Below are 19,203 nucleotides of genomic sequence, written 5' to 3' on the forward strand. Positions count from 1 at the left end.
GTTAGGAAGAGGACAGGGACTTGCATAATTGAGCAATAAATATACGGTTATGGATCAGAAGCTGTACTGCCATCCATGTGCTGCACAGATAAGAATTCTGTGTATAATATTTTGAAACTGTAATTATTGCTACTCTTTAGCAGACAGATTCATCATTCCAGCATCAAGGAAACCCTACCAGCATTGTTTTAGGTTCTTACTGAAGTTATGTTCCTATATTTAGGCAGTTGGGACAAATCTGTTTTCCCCATTACATGAATCTACTGTTGATCAGGGTAATTTCAGATAAATTAACAAGGAATGCCATGGTCGACGTACACTGAAATTGTTTGAAATATTTTCCGTTCACACAGCACTTTAGGCCAGAAGTGCTACCCTTTATGAGGCCACTTAAAAACAGAGCGTTAACAAAAGACGGGGAGGTTTTATTGAAAAACATATGGTCTTACAATTGTGCTAGCACTGCATAAATGTATACTAGATCATCACCCCCCCATAGAGAAATGTCAAATAATATTCACTTAACTGTGCTTTTGCCTCCAAAAGCATTATTCCAACAGGATACTCATTCCTCTGAGTTACCTCTTTAGTGTAAGACTAGCAGTACTCTTCAGCTTTTAAAGATTTTTGACGCTTCAGAACAGCAGTTTTACCAACTAATTATTTCATCACATGTCTTGTGATGCTGGCTGTTTTTATTAAATTCCAACTCCCAATTCAAAATACATACTTTCTAATTTTCCAAAAAAAGTAAGTTTCTAGCCTCATGGAAGTGGAGAAAATCCTAAATAGTTCTGAAATCAGGAAACATAAATAGAACACAACAGTTATTGTTTTGCAGTACGAGGTCATGATTTTTAAGCTAAAATCTGGTTTTTGAATATTTAGAGAGTCACCAGTACTGCAACATTAACGGGGCAGAGCATGAGTCAGATCCCTATTGGCCATCACACCTCATCGTAAGTCATATAGGCCTATTTATCAAATGAGGATGATCAATTAAAAACCACCACATACGAAAGAAATAGAAACAAGTATTAAGGTACCTTAAGAAGATATGGTCACAACCCCAAGAGGTTCAAGGTGGGGAAAAAATGAACTCTGAATTATTTGGAGAACTACAGATCTGCAAAATAGACTATTGGAAAAAGGCCTTCACATAAAAAGTTGGCTAAAAATAAGGACATCCTGAAATAAAACAAAACTTCTTGTAAGCACGGGAGAGTCCAGCCTCCCCCTACCTTGGAAACAAGTGCTACCACTCACAGTATGAACAGAGACACTCAAAGACTGAATCCAAGCAGTAACATTTGTAAGTATGTAGCTGCTTCATGGGTGTCTGAGAAACATTCCCAAAGCAGACAGTGTGGCAGCCTACCCTCAGTCTCATTTTTAAGACAGAAGACATTGCAATATAAAAATGCAGACATCCATTTAGACAGTCCTCTTGATAACAGCACAACCAAGCAAACGGGAATCAAAAACATTTGGGTAAAAATCAATTTAAAAAAATTAAGAATCACATTTTTAATTTAAAAAAAGTCAGATATTTTTTAAAATAAGCTGTTTAAAGTCTGAATTTCATACAAAATTATTAAAGCCTAAATTTATTAGCTCTTAAAACATTTAAATAAAAAAACACACAAACATGCACGGAATCCATAAGCCTCTATCAAAAACTGAGTTAAAGGCTGCTTTCCTATATAAAGAAAGAAGGGGGGGAGAGAAGAGGGGTGTGAGAATTAACTTTTGAGGTCAAACTTTATAAATGTAGCACAACAGGGCTAGTTTTGTTTAATAAAAATAAATTTTATAGGCTGTTGTGTTCAATTAAATTCCAGTTACCAACCTAATGCACCTTGATACAAGTCATGAGCAAAAAGTTAATTATCTAGTAAATAAGCATCATTCATCATTTTTTAACATACTAAAAGAGTACAACTAATTAAGAGCCTGAAAATATTAAGCTATATAATTGCTTAAATCAGTGTATATAGTGCACCTTCCTAAACAGCAAAAAGATGTACCAAATCTAGTGTGAAGGCTCTGTTTAGTTATAAATCAACATTTTAATGGTTGCATCAACCAATGAGAATGCACCTTTCTTTAGAAAAATAACTGAAGTACCAACAGAAAAGTTGATTAAAATTGATTTAAATGAAGGCTTTCCACTTGGTGATTTAAATCCTGATCAAGAGTTTATGGTCTTTAGTATGCTGTGAAAAAAAAAATATAGTACATGGGAATACAGGCCTTATGTAAGTTTTAAAACCTATTTAAGAAATAATTTAAGGTAATTTTTTTCTGTCGAGATGAAAGCTGAAAACAAGCTGTGACACCTATAGCCCAGTTTCAAAATAGGACAGTATTGTAATGTCTAAGCAATATAAACTGAAGTGATGAAAGATCACAGGTCTGAATTTACAATTTTGCTGGATGGATGAGGGACCAGTTGTGTGGGGGGGGGGGGGGGGGGAAGAGACCCTAGCAGTCTTTTATAGGATTTTTAAATGTCACCTGTTTTTTATAGAAAATGAAAGTGTCCTCTCCAGACCATTTCACATGGATACAACAATGCCAGATTCTTCAATCCAGAGCACGAGACTACCTGTATCAATATTGTAGGGAACTGATTTGCAACAGAAAACAGTGTAGAACTCCAAATATTTTTTTAAATTGCTGACTTAGGCAGCACTTTTCCAAACTGACACTAGCTACAAGTGACCTAATCCAATCCTTAAATTAGCTTACATGGCGCCAAAATAGGCCTCACACCAGATTTATCCAAAGATCTAGGAAGGAGATGATGCAAGGCAGAGTAAGCAAAATTCACAAAACCATAAGAATCAAGGGTAAGGCCAAGAAGCCTTACAAGCCATCTGACAGAAGATAGACATTCCAGAATCTTGAGGCTTTCGCATTGATGTGAGGAAGTCACCTCAACCTGGACCACATGCATCAATCACAGGCTACATGAACCTTTGCCCTATCTGTGGATACACTGAAAGAAAGCCTGTTAATGAGAAGCACTGCTCCTTGCATAGAGTCAGAACGGAAATTGCAGGCAAGTCAAGACGACTGCAAGAACTGAAGAGTTTGCAAAGCCCTGTTACCTTATTTTTATTAGGCTGAGATGTCTCCAACCTACTTAGCCTTTTATTTTTAGGGAACTGGAGTTGAAGTGTGGTTGTGTGTATGTAAGCACCAATGAAGTCCAAATGAGGAAAGCACATGAAAGAAAAGTTCACCTAAATGTGCCATAATCATCATCTCAAAGTTACTGTTTTATGTTTGAAAGTCCTCAGAGACTAGAAATTTTCCCCCTGTAATTTTTGGTTTAAGGTGTCAAACTTTGGTTTCTCAAGTGTTTTGTTAAAATCTGTACTGTAATAATGCCTCCAGGGGGAAGGAAGGTATTAGCCACCATATAACTGAAGTCTGAGAAGGAAACTTAATAATTGGCTCCAAGGTTGTGGTTCAGTTAACATATTTAACCATTCAAATTATAATTGATTGACTTTGTTAAATTCTTTAGCTGGGATTTATAACCAAATAGATAGTCACAATCTAACAATGATCAAACTAATTTGATGATTTAATTCAAACCCAATAGAGACTAATTTTTTGATCTGATCTTTACATGATAGTTTAATTGCTTTATTCTTAGTTTAGTGTAATAGCAGCTTTGCTCTGGTGATGATTTCTTTAATTAAAATTTATAAAGATACTAAGTCACAAACTGTTGAGTGTCCATAACCTTTGAGGATTAACCTAAAAGCCTGACAAGCTCCCTCTAATTAGTCTTTGGTTCACAACAGAAGTCTAAGAACCTTTTAACATTAAGCATATGGAGACACACTTCAATGTGATAAGCATATTAAGAATGCTAGCAGAATGACAGACTCATCAAGGTGGACCACCACCACCATCCGGGGAGGTGAATCTCATGCGAGTCTGCAGTACTTCATTTTTGTAAAAATCTGATCAAGTTTGAAGCTAGCCTACTGCTACCTGGAACCTGATCTTCTATACAAGATTAAATTCACAGGACTGAGTGTTTCAAACAGTTTTAATCCAAATTAGTATTCCACATCAAAGTGGGGCTTTCGAAAGCATCAAGCTGCACACAAGCATGACAAGGGGCTGTAGACACTGACCTGCCCTCAACTAAAGCCTCCTTTTAGCAGTTTCAAAAAAGGAGATAAAAAACCAGTCTATGAAGGCACAAACCAGATCAGCATTAGATGTGGGCAACCTTTGGTGTTTGAAACAATGGCAGAAGCTGTGCTCTTTTTTGACATTCCTAAAAAGAGGCTTCTGGTTCCTTAAAGCCTACTACTGATTCAAAAGCTAACTTTTTGCAAGTGGAGCTTTTCCCTCCCTTCCTTCCTTCCATACAGGGCTCAGAGAGACTTGCATACAGGCCCGAGAGAATGCAGTATTTCTGTAGTCATCTTTGCCTTTAGCAAAGAGCACCCTACCTGTTCGTGAAATGAGTCCTTCCCCCCCCCCCCCCCACAAATTTAAAACAAGTCCTTGAACTCTCTGGATTTCCTGGTGAAGCTCAGATGCTGACAGCTGAACGGACATAAGGGCATACACCCCAAGACCACCACCTCTGCCACGGCCTAACATGCATCAAATATTACCCATGCCTGATACTGCGCTAAGTCAACATTTTCATGGACTAGCTTTTAAGCTCCTAGCATCTTTCTTGAGGAATAAGGTTACTGAAGGTGTGATGTTTTTTGCATAGCTTCTCCTGCCCTTTAGTTATGAAGGCATGGCCACCCCTGTTGAGAAGGGTTACAAAATGGACTGGCAAACTGTTCATTAAAATAAGTCTCAATACTACAGATCAGGATTCTGAGGTGCAGAGTGTGGCCACTCTTTCCTCTAAGCAAGCTCTTAAAAAATTGCTGCCAGCATCCTGAGGGAGTAGATGATATTTTTTAACTGGTCTTCAGGAGACGCAGCAGCTTGATGCATTTGCCACACCTTCACCAGCTGCTCCAAAATAGAGTGCAAGGGCATGGTAGGTATTGAATGTGGGGGAGCTGATGTTCCTCTGCAATGAATATGTATTTCCAGTCAGAAGACTGCTCCTACTCATTTGAGTCCAGGTAACAATCCTCAATCTTGGATAACACCCTAGTATCTGAATTGTCCAAGCAATATGGAGGGGCTCCTTAGAACATATTAAGTACTCTAGGAACCACCAGCAGCTGAAGATGACAGTGTTGAGGCCAGAGCTTCCAGGACCAGGAATGCTGACTACGAGGCTGAAGCTTCAGCCTCAGGACAAAGAGTGCATTGACTTTGTAAAGAGATTCTACCCCTGCTGATGCAGAGCAAGAGGAATTTTTTTTTGAAGTACTGTGGGCTTCTGGGCAACCTCAAGGCCTATGTGATATAAAACACCAATTCAGCCCCTTCCCGAGAACAGCTCTTTCAGTACTTTCTTGGCTCCACCCAATTCAGGGTTGAATTCCTCCTCACTCTCTACCCCTGGTGGGGCTGGCCCTTTATATTTGGCAGCAGCTCTGAAGTGGTCATTTTGCAACTAGCAGTGTTTCCTGCTCTTCTTCCCCACAAAGCTGGTAATTACCTATAAGCAATGAGGAAAAAAAAATGGACAATCTGATGGAATATTTTAACAGCCAGGAATGATTAAGCTGAATCATCAAGAATATATAAATACCTAGAATGAATCCCTTCTAAATTTCAACCACAAGACACAATGTGTGTGTGTGGGGGGGGGGGGGAGACCAGGTAGTTTAGATATAAAGCTGCATGTAGAAAGGGGCTTCAACAGAAGCAAGTATGGTGTGGTTGGTTCTCTTGTCATCTCTTCCACTTGTCTTTTGCAGAGCTATAGACTTCAAGCATACATTTTCAAGGAGCTGATGCAGAGATCTCAACTTTGCTGTTCATAGCACAAAGCACTTCAGCTTTGAAATAATCATGCTGGGCTTATTGGGAACAGGGTCTGGAGAATCTGAGTCTGTGCATGGATGGTGCTGGCAGTCCATCCCAACATTCCAGTGATCTTGGCTGGCTTGGGCTTTAGTTTTCAGTTTATCCTTCAAAGCACTGTGGACAAGCTTGAGCTGGACTTCAAGATATTTCTCTGGAGTGCCTGAAAGAGGAATTGGAGCCACTCCCTATATTGCTAGTGCTCAGAGCGACATATGAAGACATAGCTGACACTCCCACACATTACGGTAGACTCCTTCCTTCATTCTTGACATACACCCTCCCTCCCCACACAACCAAAATACAAAAAAGCACAAGCTAAGAAGATTTATACAAAAAAAAAAAAAAAAGTAACACCTTGATTTGAACAAAGCATCAAGCATGTGCTGGGCTGAGGTCAAAGCACTCCTGATGCACCAAGAAATGTGCATTTTAAAAAACACAAAATTGTTGAAGCACACTAAGTCAGGTGCCAGTATATGGAGAAGAGCTAGAAAAAACTTCAGGGGAAGAGCTCCAAGGGAGAACTGCTGAAGCTCCAAAAAAAATAAAAGCAACATGCCAACGTGGTATAAGAGAGCTGAAACACATGCCACAGTAGGCAAAAAACACCCTGCCAAGGCAGTTACTGGAGCAGGCCCTCAAAACACTTGCAGTAAAGACTTCACAAATTAGGCAACTGGACTGGCAAGGACACTAAATAAAGAGAATGCACTGAGACAATATGAAATATTGGTGCAATGCAAAAGAGTTAATGATGAGCTTCTTCACCACCATTACCAAGAAAGAATTGAATGGTAAATTTGGAAATCAGCCTTTAAACCCAGCAGATGACCTGGTTCACACTTACTGTCCACAAGAGTAAACCATCTTTAATAAATAATGGAGTTGTAACAGTCTTCCACTAAAGAGCCAAGACCCAAGAGCAAGTATTCTGTTAGATGGGGTCTTCAGAGAAACCTTTAATACCTCTTCTCTAACACTGCAAACTCTCTATCAGAAACTATTAAATATGCCAAATCGTGTAATGGTTTTAATAGCATGCACAAACTACTTGGTCTAATCCTGTTAGAAATTCATTTGGATTTGTGACCTCTGAACATCTGTTTTCCAACAAGGAAGGTTATTACACGATCTAATTTTACTCCGACGAAGCACTGATGCCAACATCCAAAAAAAAAAAAAAACAAAAAAAAAAAACCCACAACCAACGAACAAAGGAAAGCTAGGATGCAACCCAGTCTAAAGCCTTGATCATACAACTAGCAATATGCAGACAGCCCCCAAGCCCATCCAGATCCCTAATAGTCAGTAAAGCTCCACACAAGTGTACAGATCAGTTTGTGGAGCAGGTGGCAGAATCAGCACCTAAAATCTATCCTCCACTCCTAAAAATCTAGACAAATTATACAATGCCTAGAATAAGATAAAAATCCAGCAGCTTACCTTCAGACTTCAATTTCGTAAGAACAAATATCAGGTAGTTGTTAAAATCTGGATACTGATTCAGTTGTTCCAGTTTCTAGAAAGTAAGGTTGTTAAGGAAAATGTATATGTTTCAAAGATTACACTAAAGCTGAGTGATTACTTAGACATGCAATTGCTAATGCTTCCAAATAGCACTATACTTTCACAATGATGAACTTTTAAAACACAAATGATGCTCTTGTACATAAATCTCTTTCCATTCCTTTAATATCTCAGGAGCATATTAAACAGCAACTATTAAAGTTAGACATTTTTAAGTCCGTACGTCCACATAACTTGCATCCAAGAGTTTTAAAAGAACTGGCTGAGGAGACCTAGACTGGTAATGTTGATTTCAAAGAGTTTCAGAAGACTGGGCTACCACTGTGCCACTATTTTAAAAAAATAAAGAGGATAACCTAGGTAATTATAGGCCTGTCAGTCTGATAATGAAGGGGCTGATATGAGACTTGATTAATAAAGAATTAAAGGAGGATAATATAATTTATGCCAATCAACATCAGTTTATGGAAGACAGATACCGTCAAACGAACTTCATCTCTTTATGAGATAAATTTGATTTGTAAAGGTAATAGTGTTGATATAATAGACTTCTGGAAGGCATTTGACTTACTCCTACATGACAGTCTGATTAAAAAATATAAAGAAAATTAATATGGCACACTTTAAATGTATTAAAAAATGGCTTACTGATGGGTCTCAAAACGTAACTGTAAATGAGGAATCTTGGAGTGGGTGTGTTTCTAGTGGGGTCCCACAGGAATCTGCTCTTGATCTAAATTATTTAACATTTTTATTTATTACCTAGAAGAAAACACAAAAATTGGGGGAGTGGTAAATAATCAAGAGGACAGGGCATTGATTCAGAGTAATCTAGATCACTTGGTAAACTGGGCACAAGAGAATAGAACATGTTTTAATATGTCTAAATATAAATTATACCTCTAGAAACAAAATGTAGACCATACTTATAGGATAAAGGTCTCTATCCTGGGAAGCAGTGACACTGAAAAGGATTTGGGGGACATGGTGGATAATCAGCTCAACATGAGATCTCAATGCGATTCTGTAGCCAAAAAGGGCTAAGGAGATCCCGGAATGCATGAACAGGAGAATTTCAAGTAGGAGTAGAGAAGTTATTTTGCCTCTCTATTTGACACTGGTGCAACCGCTGCTGGAATACTGTGTCCAATTCTGGTGTCCACAATGCAAGAAGGCTGTAGATAAACTGGAGAGGGTTCAGAGAAGAGCCACTAGAGTGATTAAAGCATTAGAAAAAATGCCTTACAGTAAGAGACTCGAAGAGCTCAATCTATTTAGCTTAACGAAGAGAACCTTATGGGGTGACGATCACAGTCTTATAAATACATATCTAGGGAGGAAAATATTTAATAATGGGCTGTTCAATCTAGCAGAAAAAGGTATAGCATGATCCAATGTCTGGAAGCTGAAGCTAGACAAATTCAGACTAAAAAGGCAGCATAAAAAGCATAAAAAGACAGCAGGCATTTTTTTTTTTTTTAAAATAAAGTGCGAGTAATTAACCATTGGAACAACTTACCACAGGTTGCAACAGAGTCTTTTATCACTGACAATTTCTAAATCAAGGTTGGATATTTTTCTAAAAGGTATTGTTTAGGAATTTTTTGGGGGAAGTTCTACACAGGAGGTCACACAGGTTGATCGCAAAGATTCCTTCTGGCCTTGGAATCTATGAAATAGCTAGCACAGCTTGTAATGTAGACAGTAAAAAAATCTGAAGTCAGTTTCCTGCAATTTTAATACTCAAGCACAACATTTAATTAACTTCTAAGCATCCACGTAGAGTCCTTTGTATTATCCGTAGTTAAGTATTTAAAGTATGAACAGAATCAACTTTAAGTCAGCCATTGAACTGCTATTCAGCAAGTCTTTAAAGCACATCTAACATTTTTCATTTTTACTGAAAAATAATATTGCAATTCACCATTAAAACTACTGAACCTAACTTAGTATGGTCTCAGAGGCATAAAAGTATGATCTTTAAGACTTCAACAAGACTACTCTCTTGCTTAATACTAGACACATGCCAAACTGCAGCTTAATTGAGCACTAAGTTGAGAATTTTTTTTAAATCACGAATGGCTGATACATTGTAACATAAAGGGGTTTTTTTTGTTTTTTTTTTGGGGGGGAAGGAGTGGGTTTACTTAAGACTGTAAATATTTAATACAAGATAATCTTTACATATAATGCCCACTTCCTAGAATACAAATTATATATTGTAAGGATCATCTTGTATTAAATATATATATATATATATATATATATATATATATAAAAATATAAAACTCCTGGGGAAAATCTGCACCACTGCGATGCAGAAAAATACCTCCTCCCCCACAGATTTCCTTCACTTCCTTACAGAAAATAGTTCCTGTGGGGAAGCAAAGAGAAAATGCACCAGTGCTTGCTCACTCACCCTTCCTGGCAGCAGCAGCTCAGATACTCTGGCAGCCAGGGGAGAGGTAAATTACTGGGGGGGGAAGGGGGATCTAGGGGTGCCCAAAGACCTTAGTCCCAGCAGGGGAGGGGGGGAAGGGAGGAAGAAGGACAGAGATAGAGTTCCCCCTCCACCACACAGAGCAGCCAGGGCTGGGTAAGATCAACCCCAAGAAACTTCCCCTGGCTGCAGGAAGCTCTGTACCTGAGGGAGGGGAGGGGAGGGGAGGAAGAAATGACTTGGCAGGAAGGGGTAGGGTGAGGCTCAGCACATGAGATGGGGGTGGGATGGGCACAGGGGGTCCGGGTTCTGTGGACGGGGCAGCAGCTCCCTGTACAGTGACCCCTCTCCTCAGCCATGCATCTGGAAACCCCTCCGTATCAGGAACTTCCTGCATCCAGAACCCCCACCCCACTGAGCCCAAACCAGCTGCACCCTGACTTCTCCACCCCACTAAGCCCCACTCCCCCAGCCTCCCCCCCCCCACCCCCTTAACCACACTTCACCTGGACTCCCGTGCAGAGTCCCATTCCCCCTGAACTCAGAGCTGTGCACCAAGTCCCTGTGCATCCAGATTCTCTCCCCACCCACCCATTTATCTTCCCGCACCCAGCTTGCGCCACACGGAACACTGGTACTCTTGAGGGAAGTCTTTGCCAAAAAAAATTAAACATTTTAAAATTCTGCATATTTTATTTGTCAAAACACAAACAATATAATCACACCATTTTCAATTATTTTGGTAATTTATTTCAAAATACTTATCAGCAAATAATTGAAAATAGTGTGATTATACTGTGTAATTTTTACAAAGAATATGCAGAATTTTAAAATATTGTGCACAGAAATTTTTTGGTGCAGATACAGATACACTACCAAAAATGCCAGCTCTTTTAGTTCCTCTGTGACATCTTAAACAGTATTACGGTGTTCACTAATGAGTCATTCTAACGTATTACAACAGGCCTACAGTTTTTCTATGATTTGTCATTTTCAGCTATTCAAAATTTGCAAGTATTTCACTGCTGCTTGCCTAGCAACAGCGATTTGTCATGTTGCTAAATCCTTTTATTTCCATGCCCTGGTTAGCTCGCCATAGTACTTAAATATCTGAAGCTACAAGTGTGCAACACCACCATGCTGTTAGCTCCTATATTTAAATTATATATTTAAAAAAAAAGACAATTATGCAATAAAATTTCTAAATGATCAAGATTAGTTGCTTAACAGGCAATTGTTACCTAACATTGTCATATTCAGAAATAGAATAACTAAAGTTTCAAATAAGAAATGACCAAAAATATCTATAGTTTGTATCAGGTAATGACTCCGTTCAAAAATAAAAGCTTTACACATTGGGTTACTAAGACCCTTCTCTCTCCTTTGCTGTGAAAGAAAGTATGAACTATGATGGAAAAGCCTCTTGGGTTAAAAAAAAAAAAAAAAACAGGGTTGGAATAACAGAATCAATATGGCATGTTCTACACATCTTTGGGAGATGGTGAACCTTCCCCAAGAGCCAAATAATTGTAGTCAAGACTAGCATGACTTAGGCTTTGTCTACAATGGCACTTTCATTGTTAAAACTTTTGTTGCTCAGGGGTGTGAAAAAACACATACACCTCTGAGCGACAAGTTTTAACAATGACAAGCACCAATGTGAACAGCACTTCGTTGCCAGCAACTGTGCTGGCCACAAAGCTCCCGCCCTTCCTTGGAGATGGATAAAGAGCGGCTACACAGCACACCTTACAATACAGTGCAAGCATAGACTAAGAAGTATGTTGGGATGCAGACATTTTGAGACATTCCCCTTTTAAACCTAAAGAAAAAAAACACACCACAAAAATCAACTGGAGTCAAACCTTTCTATTACTTCTGCATCGTTTTCCCCCCCAGAAAAGGAAAAAGTATAGTGCAAGCACAACAGGAAGGAGAACCAGACAAGATGTTCCAAGTGGAAATCCCACAACAACACTGAAGCTACTGGATGGAAGATGGGGAATCCACAGGATTTGCCAGCTTTAACAGCTTCTTCCTCAGTCACTCTTTGAGACTGTTGCCAACTTCACACAGCAGGAAGTTACCATACAAATCCTGAAAAGTCGCTAGATGTAGCTGTTTAAGCACTCAAAAGGAGTCAAAACGTCAAAGAACAAAATTTCCAGAGAATTTTATATACATATACATACACACACACGGGCGAGTAGAGTCACAAAATCATTCACAAGTACCTCAATAGTGTTAATAAAATACATTCCATGCTCTCTTCTTACTACATTCTATTCCACACCAGAAACAATTACAGCAGTACATGGTCATCAACATGAGGGCACCCGCTGCTCATTAGGAAGGAAACTGCAGTCCTCTGCTCATTGGGAAGGATGCTCTATACAGGGCAGCCAGGTTGACTGGGGTTGGTTAATTTCAGCTGAGCCTCCCTTTCTTGCCAGCCTGGATTTGAGCCAACAGACTGGTGAAAGGGAGGGCCCAGAGCCAGGGGTAAGAGGGCATTCGCCTGACCTGAGCTCAGAGCTGCAGGGAGCCAAGAAAGTAGTTTTAAAAACAAAAATCAGCTAGCAGGGCCTCTTCCCCCCACTTCCAGGGTTTAATTTCTGAGAACAGTAGGGCAGCTAACCCCAGGCCAAGCCAGGGGAAGGTGTAAAGGGGAAGCAAGATCAAGCTACCTCCACCTTTGATTCTGTAATAAGGGCTTCATCCCTGGAGGAAAAGTGACCGCTCCCCTGCCCCACTGGGGCACACGGTCCTGTCTCATCCCACCCCATCTTCCATCCATGCAGCTCTCCTCACTGGCTAACCTGCCTCGCCCGCTTCATTAGCCATCTTTCCCTTCCTCACAGGGTGTGCTACCTACTACGGAGCAGCAAGAAAGAACACATTTGGGTAAAAACAAGCCCTGGCTAATATGCTGCTCTCTCCGAAGTGCACCTGGCTTCGGCAAAGTATTTAATTAGCCTCCACAAACGTCTTTTCCTCTGCTGCAGATTATAGTGATCTCAGCCCAAGAAGCCCTGGAATGTGATTTCTTCTGAGGACATGCTCAATTGGGACATAACATTGACTTGGTGTGCAAGAGAATGTAGTAAGAGGAGCATGGAATGGATTTTATTAACACTATTGAGCTGCTTGTGAATGATTTTGTGACTACATATATTGGTGACTTCATTCTCTGAATGTCACCGTAATTGGCAGTGAAAGTCCCTAGATTTGTCACTAGTCACTTTGACACTTATTTTCTCACTAGGGAAACCAAAAAGTCACTAAACCTAGTGACAAAGTAGCTAAGTTGGCAACACTGTCAGATTCTTGGGTCCTTCCACTCCTTTCAAGTTTTATTGCAGGGATATATATGACCCTGCATCAAATAAGCCTTTCAAGCCTACTACTACCACCTTCATATTTTAAAAGGAATTTTAACATTTAATACGACCTGTGTTTAATTTAGTTACATGTGTTTGAATGCCCAACACAAGAGCAACAAGGGTAATCAGCCCATATTAATACGAAAACAAAAATCAATTTAAAGTGCCTTAAGTTTGTAGTAGCTGGCTCATGCCCCACTGGGACACCTTATTAAGCACCAGGGTGTGATCGGACAGCAATCTCAGCGACTTGCTGAAGCAGGCCCATAAATGTTATCAAGTGGCATTTTTATTATATAGCACTGTTCCGCAAGTTATATTAAAAGAGGTTTTTACAAAACTGCATCATATAATAAAAACTGTAAAAGGCCACCACTTACTAGGGCCAACACCAGCAGAGTACATCTTTAATGAATGCATATGCTGGAGTGTCACAGCACAGCAGACAGCTATTAATTCCATTTTAAGCAAATGGATTTTTGAATGAAAAGAAATGAAACCTAAATGGAAAAAAAATTAAAATAAGTTATACATTAAATATTTCCTTTCCTTTCCTATTGGGAGCATTCAGCATATGAAAGCTCCCTTTGATTAAACATCCTTCATCAAACATTTAAAATGACAAAAGGTTAAAAATATGGGATGCAGTCAAGTCATCTTAAGACTGCATTAATATCTTTGGTAGTTACAATTACAATTTATTTATCACTATTTATGCTATTTGCTTAGCATTTCTCACCTTGATGAAATTACACAAGCTAGTTTCACTTTTGTTTAGTCAGCTTCTAACCATTTCAATTTTCAAGACACCTCTCACCAACACAACTGTTTAAGAACACCGCAACAGAAATTTAAGTTTATAGGTATATGCTATCAGACTTATTTGGAGAGCGCTGTTGTTTTTTTTACTAATTTAGAAATTGAGACAAGTTGAACAAGATAGTATCCCTTTAATAATCTAAAAATACCTTATTTAATCAAGGATACAACTTAAAAACCACAATTTAAAATCCATTGTTACAACTAACATCATTACTGTAACTGAAAGATTTAAAAGTCTCTATTTTAAATTTGGGCATTTACTTCATATTCAGAATACTGTCAAATGCACACTCAGTTTCCCATTTGTGTACAGATCTTTCACAGAGTAAAAGGCGAGACATGAAACATCTTAAAATGGAAAAATGGTTATAGTAAGGCTACAATTTTTTCATGGAGGTCACAGAAGTCAATCTGACTTCCACCCTGGTGGCGGCAGCTACAGGTTCTCTTGCCGCCCACAGCAGACAGAGGTGGAGGGACCCCGGAGTTCCCAGCCGCCACAGGCAGACCCCCTGCAGCTGCCCAGCCGACACAGGCAGCGGGGGGACCTCTGCAGATAAACTCCCAATTTTGTCACAGATATTTTTAGTAAAAGTTACCGACAGGTCACGGGTTTCTGTGACTTTTTCTTAATTGCCTATGACTTTTACTAAAAATACCCAGGACAAAAACCTTAGCCTTATTTATAAAAATCACAGGAGTTCACAAAGGAACACAGCACCTGAAATAAACTATATTTAATTTATAAATAAAATTAGAAGTACTCTTAATTTGACCAAAAAGCCTTAAAGTAACCAGTTTGTTTGGAGTAGGGAGAAAAAATGCAGAGAGTGGGTGTTAAATCTAATATTTTTGAAAGTATCAAGAGTGTCACGTATGTCTACCTGTTTTTTTCTGAAGGACTTCCTAGATCTCTCAGTATTTTGTATCTTCATGAAAGAAGAAGGGGATGATGAATCTTTAACAAAAAGATTTTCCTGCCCAAGGTTTAGTTGGTCTGAATAATCACTCAACCTCTACAGACACTGGAGACTTTCAGAGTGCACAAAATCAGAACTGCTAATATAAAAATAGAAGCAGGGCAAAGAGTGCTTGGGGTTTTTTTTTGGTTTTTTAAAGTATCAAACAAACAAACAAAATCAATTTTCCCTGGGCAGGTGACCTTCCTTGGTTTACCATATAACAATTAATTCTTTCAAAAGTCTTCCTTGCAAACAAAGTACTGTTTTCACAATGTGGAAAACCTGAACTTTCATCCATAGATTGAAGAGGCCAATGGAAATATGCTTGCCAGCTACTACCGCCACCAGATTATGCTTTATCTATGAAGGCACTAGGACATGAAACAGGGCCCCTCTCCCCCCCCGACCCACCATGCATACACAAAAGATGATAGGTTTCAGAGTAGCAGCCGTGTTAGTCTGTATTCGCAAAAAGAAAAGAGTACTTGCGGCACCTTAGAGACTAACAAATTTATTAGAGCATAAGCTTTCGTGAGCTACAGCTCACTTCATCGGATGCATTTGGTGGAAAAAACAATGCATCCGATGAAGTGAGCTGTAGCTCACGAAAGCTTATGCTCCAATAAATTTGTTAGTCTCTAAGGTGCCGCAAGTACTCCTTTTCTTTTTACAAACGATGGGGGCACTCTGACAGAGGTGTTGGTACCACATGTCCTGCTAAATGAGCCTCCTCCCTCCTTCCATAGCTGACTCCCGAGAAAAGAGCGGACTAGAGACATCACAGAGTTTAGCCCCGCCAGGCAGGGCTGGAGGAAAAGCAGCATTTCTCAACTAGAAACGCTGTGTCAAGCCTGCCCCCAGCCCTGTTGGCGGGATCCACCCAAGCCCTCTATGGAAAGAGGCCTGTGCACGGCCGTAGGGAGCACTCCGGGAAGGCGAGCCCCGCGCTTCTGCAGCTGGGGGCTGGCAGAGGCCCAGCGTAGGATAACCCAGGAAAGGGGGAGACACCAGAGCGGCATGGCCCGGCCAAAGCTTTAAAAAGAAAAGCTCTACTTAGCTCCTGGCTTGCAGCAGGTGCTCGGGCCGGGGGCCAGGAGGGGGAAGCGAGTAACATTACCGCCCACGGGTTCCCTCGGCGGTTCAAACCCCGCGCCACGGCCGCCCACCTCAGCGCCTGGGCGGAGATTGGGCCAACAGCGCCCCCCAGCCCGCTGGCCTCTGCAGCCGCTTGCAGCGCTGTGGCAGCTCCCTCCCCATCGAGCGGGGCCTGAAACCCGGAGAATCTACCGCTCCCTCTCCCCTTCCCCAGGAGCTTCGCCGCGCCCCTCACGCCCCGGCTCCCCAAACCCGGGAAGCCTCTGTCCATCCTTCCCCCACGGGACTGAAGAAGAAGCGGAGCCGGAACCCGTGGAACGAGCGAACTGCGCCTGACTGGCTCGGCCTCCGCGCGGCAGGCAGCGAACCTGGCCCCGGCCCCCGCTCCGCGGTAGGCCCCGGCGACCCGGACCCGGCCAAGGATACTTGTTGCACCGCTCTCTGCGTAGTGGTGTCCGGGGACTGCGACTCCTTGAGCAGCTGCAGGATCTGCTGGAGCCCCTGCTCGTCGGGTTTCCACTCATACTCCATCTTGGGTCGCTGCAAAACACAGACAACAGGCGGCCGCAGTTACTAGCGCTACAGGCCTGAGCGCAGGGGAGGCTCTGCCCGGAGCGCGGTCCGCTCTCGCCCCAAGGCGCGCGCGCGCCGGCGCCCACACCCACCCCCCCCCGCCCCGAACGGCGGACCCGCGCGCGCCGCGGCCTCCCCCGCGATGGAGCTGCAGCTGGCGCAGGCGGGCGGCACGGACCTGCTCCTAGCCCCGGCCACCGCCGCCTGCCGTGCGTGCGTGCGCTAAGCGGACTGAGTCACGCCGAATTTGCAGGCTGGCCCTAAAAGTGGCGCGTCCCCCTGGGTCTTACCGCCCGCCGCGTCCCCGCCCGTCCACCCAGCCGGCTCAGCCTTTCTGCCGTCGCTGGGCAGCAGCCACCGGCCTCAAGTTCCGGGTGCGTCACACACACACACTCAGCGGGAGGGAGTCAATAAAACAGTCAAGTTAAACCCTATGATCTATCAGGCAGCGCTGTTGGAACATATTAAAGAAGTTCTGTATTAAAATCACAAATGAGTTTGATTCCCCATAGTTTGAATTCCAGGGTATTACTAATTAAGAGGTGTCTTGGTTTTTGGTACTGTTTCTCTCCCTCTATGTGTGAAACTTGCAAGCTGCTAATTGTGTTAGTACATCCTAACACAGAGTCTGTTCCCAAAGCAATTCTTTGTAACAACCACCACTCACATGGAAAGAGACTCGAAGCAATACTCTGTAACAACAGAAACAGCACCCAGAGACTCCCCACCCTTTTGTTGTATTCATCTTGCTTTGTTAACTATTGTGATTAAAATAGAGATAGAGGATGTATGTGGATGGATGCTTGGTGTGGATAGTAACTGAAAAATCAGGGAGGTGCCAGCCTAAGAATCCAGTGTCCATCGGCTGAAGAAGGCATCAAGTGAAAATAACCAGAGGACCCCAGAGGGCAGACTGGAATCCACCCAACAGCCTCAAGAATGGGAGAACCAAAGACCAAGATAACATCTTGCAGCACAGAGCTGTCAGGAATGTGTGTTGATTCAGCAACAGCATGATAAAGCAACTCCTATCAAAATGGACTCTAGAAAGTGAGAACTTTGGGGTCTGATTCTGCAAAACAACAGCCAGGAGCATCAGATGAGCACCTGACAAGGCCCTGCTCCCTCCTCATGTCCAGGCCACCTGGCCAGTGGCTTGGCATGAGCAGCTCTAAGGCTGGTAACTATGATAACAACCTTGCAGAACCTGTCTGTGTATGAATGAATGAATGTGTGAATAAATATGAAATTGAATGGAATGTTATAGCTATAACTAACTGCTTACTATGATTCTTTCTGTATTCACAATAAATGTGGCATTTTGCCTTTTCCCCTTTAATAAGATCCTGCTGGTTTTTATTTTATTGGTATAACAGCGTTAATGGATGCACCTCAGCGCAACGTCCAGCAGCAGGGTCATGGCCTAACTCATGTCACACACTCAGCGACCTACGAAGGCAGCACCTCTTTCTCCTCCAGAGAGTGACAGTCACGCAGCGCTTTCCCTAAGTGCCTCAGCACCACCCCCATACACATTCCACCCCATAGAGCCAAGAGGGTGATAGCAACACTTCCGATCCCTCCCACCCCAAAAACCTGAGAGAACAACAGAAGCAATTGCCTTACAGACCTGAAAACACTGCAATTATGTAGGAGCGTATATTCTGAACAGCAGCAGCAGGGACTAAGGCCCCAGCCATTTAGGTGCGAAGTCACTTAAGCAAGCCAATGGGAGATGCAGAGGGGGGTTCTAACTAACCCTCCTCAGAGATAGGTGTATATTGCTGCTCAATGATCCACAAATGGGACTCCCTCTCTTGGAGCCAGATGGCTTAGGCACCTAAGGCCTTTCATGTAATAAGTTAGGCATCCCACACTACCCAAAGAGCCAGAGGAGGAACAGGGGATAGTGGCATCCACCTATCTTTTAGCCCATTGATTAGAGCACTCCTCTGGGATGTGGAAGACCCAGGTTCAGTTCCTCCCTCAGACAATGGGGAGATGGAGGGCGGAGAGAGGATTTGAACAGGGCAAGGTCTAACTCTAACCACTGAGCTATGGGATATTCTGATGGGGAAAGGGTTCCCTCCATCTCTCCTGTTGAAGTTGTTCTACAGTTACTAGATAATGAAAGAGTGATTGGAGCAGAGGAATTGGCTCCTAGGTCTCCCTCCTCCCAAATAGATGCTTTAACCACTGGACTGTAGAACCATTCTTGCTCTCTGGCCCAATGATTTCCATTATTAATGCAATCTTAAATTTTAACAGCCTTTCACAGGCAAACAAATTATTCCTCTCCCCCCACCAGACACTCCTCTTCTAATTTTATTTCTGCAAAACTGAGCCATAATAAGATATTTTAGCGTACTACATCAGTGAAATGGGAATCCTTTAGTTCAGTTCTAGTCAGCTAAACTTTTCC

The 19,203-nt window shown here is 41.9% G+C and overlaps 1 protein-coding gene across 7 annotated transcripts in view; it reads right to left on the reverse strand.

The window, feature by feature from the left end:
* TNPO1 (transportin 1) overlaps window positions 1-19,203 on the reverse strand; it is a 165,202-nt gene that overhangs the window by 109,497 nt on the left and 36,502 nt on the right. For 4 of the 7 annotated variants that reach the window (XR_006281255.1, XM_043514268.1, XM_038401199.2 and 1 more), the window contains exons 2-3: window positions 16,635-16,748; window positions 7,423-7,498 (exon numbers count right to left, since the gene is read on the reverse strand). Coding sequence is in view for 6 of the 7 variants with exons in the window: in XM_043514268.1 (XP_043370203.1) it covers window positions 7,423-7,498; window positions 16,635-16,748 (190 nt within the window). In the remaining variant the exon portion in view is untranslated. Of the gene's footprint in view, window positions 1-7,422; window positions 7,499-13,709; window positions 13,830-15,035; window positions 15,493-16,634; window positions 16,749-16,959; window positions 17,141-19,203 lie in introns of those variants that run through there. The other 3 variants (XM_043514270.1, XM_038401195.2, XM_043514271.1) reach the window with 3 other exon arrangements.

The sequence above is a fragment of the Dermochelys coriacea genome, chromosome 5, assembly GCF_009764565.3.
Source record: "Dermochelys coriacea isolate rDerCor1 chromosome 5, rDerCor1.pri.v4, whole genome shotgun sequence".
Classification (NCBI taxonomy): domain Eukaryota; kingdom Metazoa; phylum Chordata; order Testudines; family Dermochelyidae; genus Dermochelys; species Dermochelys coriacea.